Source organism: Ruditapes philippinarum, unplaced genomic scaffold, assembly GCF_026571515.1.
Source record: "Ruditapes philippinarum isolate M1 unplaced genomic scaffold, ASM2657151v2 ctg1975_1_1_1_1, whole genome shotgun sequence".
Classification (NCBI taxonomy): Eukaryota; Metazoa; Mollusca; class Bivalvia; order Venerida; family Veneridae; genus Ruditapes; species Ruditapes philippinarum.
The window spans coordinates 126,985-133,143 of record NW_026864515.1 but is presented as its reverse complement, the minus strand read 5'-3'; the positions used below and the strand labels follow the sequence as shown (position 1 = coordinate 133,143).

Sequence of the window (6,159 nt, the reverse complement as noted above, 5' to 3'; positions counted from 1 at the left end):
ATAGATACATGGAGAATTGAACTTTCATTGGTCCAATTCTATAATCTCTCGCTCTTTGCAATATTGTTAATTACTGAAGGGAATTTATAGGATCTTGATAAAATAATGGCTATTACGAGAAGTGCGATGTCAAAGAACTGTAACTATACCTGGTCCCATATTTATCTCCACTTTTTCCATTTTTGCTATACTTTTCTTCATGAAATAAAATCCAAAAATATTTAAAAGGAGTGACATTCTTTTATTATCTCCCTTGCTTTTAGTACAACATTTGAAATTGTTCAAGGAATTTGATTGAACGTTAGCTCTAATTGCTCCCTTTTGCAATTTTCATGTCCGGCAAAAATAATTTCAAAATTGTTTAAGTTATTGACTGGAAATCTAAAGTTGGACTGCCGCTGTCCTGCTTGACACCTAAAGGAGTGTCCTTATGAAGCGGCGGGGAGAACTAGAAAAGGTGCTGGCTTGCCTAAGACAAAACCACTGATGGATGCCGACTCCCAGTGCCAACATAGTAGCCCTTATTGGGGCTAACTTTTCCATTATCGTCACAGGATAGTGTACGTTCTAAAATTCATTAACGGCTGTCTAATCATCAAATAATTTGTGCTTCAAAATTAACTCTTTCAAGGCATGGGGTGATATGTCGGGGACCTCTACTCTATATGTCTTATCATGATCTAAATGCATGTATGCAATAACTACAAAATATAATCTACATTTTTCCATGCGTATCTCTTTTTTTGCAATTTTCTTTTCTGGAGTACAACTCTAAATTTACTTATGGAATTTATTTGAAACTTAAAAATTTGATAAATGGCGACTAGGAAAAGTGATGTTTGAGGAAAAGTGATGTGTCAAAATATCTAACTCTGCCCGGTCTCATTTTTGAAAGGCGACAATCTTATTTCGTCGCTGCCCATAACAGAAATAAAAATATGCGCGTGACAATAAAGTTTGGTGCAATTTTTGTATTTCAGAGAAAAAAAAAATAATCTTTTGAAATACATCGTTTTTGGCGCTTCTACCTTCTTATACGAACATTAACGACTAGGAAAATGCATTGTCTGCATATAATTTGTATTGAATCTTATAATAAAATACAAGGTGTCCAAGAATGGACCAACTTACACCAACTTACACACATGGACGACTTCTCTGACAAGTGTGGTGTCTGTCCTTCAGTCTTTTCGGGCTTCTGAAAAGGTGGTAGTTGTATACACTCTGCCCTATCCACCTTGTGAGTATTGTGTCTTTATATTAGCAAAGCTCACTCATTTCGTGGAAAGACGGCCTCATAGTTTTCTTTGTACTGTTGAATATTAGTTTATCCTTGGTCATAGATCTTCGGTAAATAGCTTATTAGCTAATGTTTCTTGTAATATGTAAACCGACTTAAAATAAAGTTTCTTGTATCTTGTATATCAAATTCTATCTTCCTTTTTTGAAGTGGAAAATGTTTTGGTAACGAGTGAATATTCTGAAAATAAAACGTAGCGTTGCCCAGTAACAAAAGTTCCTGGAGGATTATAGTAATGCAAACCGGCCTGATTTTTTGGTATTTTGATAAACAAATCCTTTTAAATTTGAATGGACTGTTTCAAATTCAATTATACAAATTCAGTCGAATAAGGATTAAAATTTTATTTAAAACCAAAAGCGATAATTACAGTCAGTAAAATTAGCATTCTCACTGCATATACAATGAGAGACAACTCTAGCACGTACCTCAAATTTTTCTACAGAGGTTGTCTTTCTTGTACTGGTTTTAAGTGTGTGAGATTTAATGCACGGGAGAGGACCTGTTACACGAATGATGAAGTTCTTATGATGACTTGCTTGGAGTTCTTATGATAACTGTCACGAAGTTCCTGGAAAACGTTACGGATTTCTGTGGAAAACTTTTCTATATACTTGGAGAACTGACGTGAAAAATGGTCATTTTTACCTTTAAATGGCGACTTTGATGTGCTAAATTAAACTTTGATAATTAAGCTTGCCCTACATATTGTATTATGTTTGAGTGAGAAAAACCTTTTAGTCCATTTTCCATCGCCTTTAAAAAAAACTAAAAACATAAACTATTTGAATAAGCATTCTAAATAATAAATAACACAATTATCATTATCATAAAATATTTCAATAAACACTTCTTTTCAGTAAAACATGTGGTAATAAAACAACTGAAAAATAATTGAAACTATTAAAAAAGGAACACTGATATGTCATGGTTAATATCTAATACTATTACCCGAATGTACACGTGTGTGTGTGTGTGTATTTCAAGTGAGTAATAAGATTTACGTATCTTCTATCTTACAACAGATAGGAATATTTTATTTATGCATGTTTTCATCTCAATCATCTCGTTTCTCATGCTTTCTATGTAATTGCATATAGATTTTTGTTGATTACTTAATCTCATTTGTTCAAATACAACCTTTTGCAACAATGTCGTACACAATTCTGAATCACTGTTACATAAACGAGCTTTAAGCTCATCAACAGCAGTTGCCAAATCAGTTACCGATTTCTCCATGACCATTCTAACTTCACTAAAGTTTTCTGTATTATTACTGAAATCATTAGTAAATGATGGTATCATCTGTGTTTGATTCGGTTCAGTCTGATTTTCTGCATTTCCGTGAGCAATTTTCATGATATGTTGTCGTCTGCGTTTTATTGTACGTCTGTGATGTCTGGTTTCCTCCATCTTTTGATTTGGATCATGGTCTGCAAAAATGACGGGGATAAGTATAATATAAACAAGAGCTGTCGATATGATAGCGTGCTCGACTATTCTCAGTGCTTGATAGTAAGACAAGAGCCTGAATAATGAAGAATTTTCCGAGTTCAAAAGGGCTATTATTCTCCAAAAACGATCTTAGAGTCATTGACCTTGAACAATGACCTTCTATTATGCTCTCATAAAAAATTTGCGAAGTTTCAAAGTTTCGATCCAAACCCTTCAGTAGTTTTAGAGAGACCAGCTTGCATAAAAAAACTTAACCAAAGAGTGACGCAAACGCCTTGGTCAGCACAAAAGCTCTCCCAATTGTTCGAAGTCGAACTAAAATCTAAACAATATTTTTCATACTTGATATTTTCATATTCCTTTATATCTGGAGCGACATTTAACCAAATTTGTTTGTGATATTGGACGCACATGAATTTAAGATACTGTTGAGCTGCCCCAAACAAAATATTCTACTGTCACTTTAATAGGTTTGATAACCGGCGTATGAACACATCTACGGATGTTTCTAAATTCAAAAGTTTTCCATTTCATGTTTAAATGTTGAATTCTGCTTAAGCCGGTGCTTGGGGCGTGGACGGTATAGTTTGCACTTGACAGTACCGTCCATGAACATGCTCAATCAAACCGAGCCTGCAACATTTTCAATTTTGCCGTTTTTGGCTTACTTTAGGAATGCTTATTTTTTTCTAAATTTAGCCCGATTTCCCTTTTAGGTTGTTAACTTTTTTAGAAGGATGATTTTGTGTTAAAACAATTTTGACATTTCTCTACATGTATATCACTATAACATGTGAAAATTTAAAACAGACGGAGATCTTACATTAATTCAGCTTGAGCGACATTTTATAGTTCACTAAGAAATCATTCTTTAAGGAAATGAATTAAAGTATTGTTCATGGAATTTACCTCCAGCTATTTGTGACACTAGTTTAAACAGTTCAGCCAAATCACCCATACAAGATTCATTAAGAACTTCAATAAACACGTGATCCCAGTTTGGTAGGTGCTTGTCCACCCGGTCTAGGATATATGTTTTCGCGCCTATCTCATTTAAAGATTCTGCCTCGTCTTTCTCTGCCTCCGTTACAAGTTCTCTCTCAAAGATTTTGTCCAGGAAATCAGGAAGGTAAATTCTGCTCATAATTTCGGGTTTGATAAGTGTCAAAACAGTGCTACTGTAGTCGTACTGGGTTTCTGTCTCTTCCTTTAGAAGCATGCTTATGTAAGTAAATTCTGAAATTGGATATACATACATTTACAACATTATAAAGCTTTGATTTTAGTAGAAGTAAATTACAGGGGGAATTGCCGTGATGCTCATAGTTATGGATGGATAGTTCGCCTTCTGCAAAGCTACGTAACCATTTGCATAGACCCAACAATGTATTTAATACTGATCTCATAATCATACAAAAATACTAGTGTACTAGGCTGCAAAGATCACTCCTACCTTCACATTCCATCTGCTTTGCAGAATAGTTATTTGTGTGTAGTTAAAAGATGAATATCTAAATGTATATTGATCGCCTTTCTTTAATATCTTTCTCGCTTTGTACTTATTGACTTAACATATATTACCAGTTTCTGCCACTGCGTCATAAAAACATTGCCATTTTCCAGGTACTTCACTTCGTTTTACCATCTTTATCAGCAATTCCATGGCGCCATGTGGCGACTGCATATGTTTGTTTCGTAGGATTTCTTTATTTCTGTCGTCTACAAATTGAAATATATGTACAGCCGAAATGATATTTTTCAAGAATAATTATCTTATTTTGGGACCAACAATCATGTTAATATGATATAACAAGATACATTAATTAGCCAGCCTGCATAGCTCAATCGGATAGAGCGCATGACTTGTAATCTCGACATTGTGGGTTTCATTCCCGGACTGGCCAAACAGTCTGTCCCTCGTATGAATGCTTAAACACCTAGCTGGCTAAAGAACCAGGATAAGCTTCTGGCATTGGGGCATCTTTCTGCATCTGTATCTTGTACTATCCTCCAAAAATAGGAAACGACTAATACTCTTCTCATATGGGCAACCGATGGCGAGTATAAATAATCTCAAATACATACACAAAAGATATAACAGTACCAAACATAAGATCTGTTTTAAAAAGGTGACATACCAAGAAATGGTAACAGTGCCAGAATGTCAGTGACACGGATTTGACGGACTATCAACGGTTCATACACTTCTACCATGTATGCCATATTGACTGCCCGACATTTCGAACAATCTTTGGAACAGAAGTAACGGTAACGGTCATTTTGAGTTTGTTTCAGTCTTGTTTCTGAGGAACTAGTTGCGCTTGAGGCCTGCCCAGAATCTGTTGATGTTTCAGTTAGTCCACTGTTTCTTCTACCAATAATGAGCTGATAAGTATACAAGTTCAATGTGACAGATATTTAAGTACATTGCTAAGAAGAAGGTGATTTCAGTTAATACCAGGATTAACGGATTAAAGAGAATTAATGTATATATGAAGAAATTATACGACCAATTTATTTAAAGTGATGCTAAATGCAGAAATTTTGTAACCTTTTTTTATGAAAGCTAATATTATAATTCTAACAAATCAAAATGAATGGAGCATATTGTGAAACGTTTTAAAAGTATAAGTAGACATAAAATGTCCGCCAAAATTGTTTCTTATGTTATAATGTCAAGAATTATAGTTTGATATCCGCATCGTACATTATTTTTACCGATTTAAAATGAACTTTTGATAAAAAAAAACATTTGCTATCCGCATCGCACATTTTTAACGATCTAATATGTACATGAATGTCTTATGTTTACTTATAAATGATAACAATTACAAGATGTTTCGTTTCTTGCAAATGAAAAGACAAATTAATTCATACCTTAAGTTCTTTCATTTGATGTTCTTCCTTCTGACCCACAACATCAATAACCTGAAACAAGAATTTGAAAATGGTATATTGCTCTAACAATTGTGTTATATAAGACTAATGTTATAAAGAATAAGGTACATATTTTTGATCTGTTTAAGAAAATGGTTAGATAGCAATTTACTAAACCAATTTATTCCAACGAATTTGATCAATACAATACAAATAATAAGATGCTTATACCTCGAGCTCATTTATTTCATCGATTTCTGTGAATGAAACCTCCTGAAATAGGATAGAAAATGAGCAATATTAAGTAAACTCTATGACATAAATTGTACTCAGTCAATAAATTGAACTCAGACACCACAATAAACAAACGAGTGAAGAGCAAGATCTAAAGATTAAAATATATTTAACTCAGACACCACAGGAAAAAATGAAGAGCAAGATCCAAAGATAGAAATATATTTAACTCAAACACCACAACAAAAAATGAAGAGCAAGATCCAAAGATAGAAATATATTTAACTCAAACA

General features: G+C 33.7%; 1 protein-coding gene across 1 annotated transcript; it reads right to left on the bottom strand.

Moving 5' to 3' along the window:
* Positions 1-2,277: 2,277 nt before the first annotated feature.
* On the bottom strand, positions 2,278-5,022 carry LOC132725852 (uncharacterized). The gene is made up of 4 exons (XM_060711036.1): positions 4,894-5,022; positions 4,337-4,474; positions 3,665-3,991; positions 2,278-2,733 (listed from the first exon to the last, which is right to left on the bottom strand). Exons 1-4 carry the CDS (start codon positions 4,976-4,978, stop codon positions 2,312-2,314), a joined length of 972 nt encoding a protein of 323 aa, XP_060567019.1. The 5' UTR covers positions 4,979-5,022; the 3' UTR covers positions 2,278-2,311.
* Positions 5,023-6,159: the final 1,137 nt, after the last annotated feature.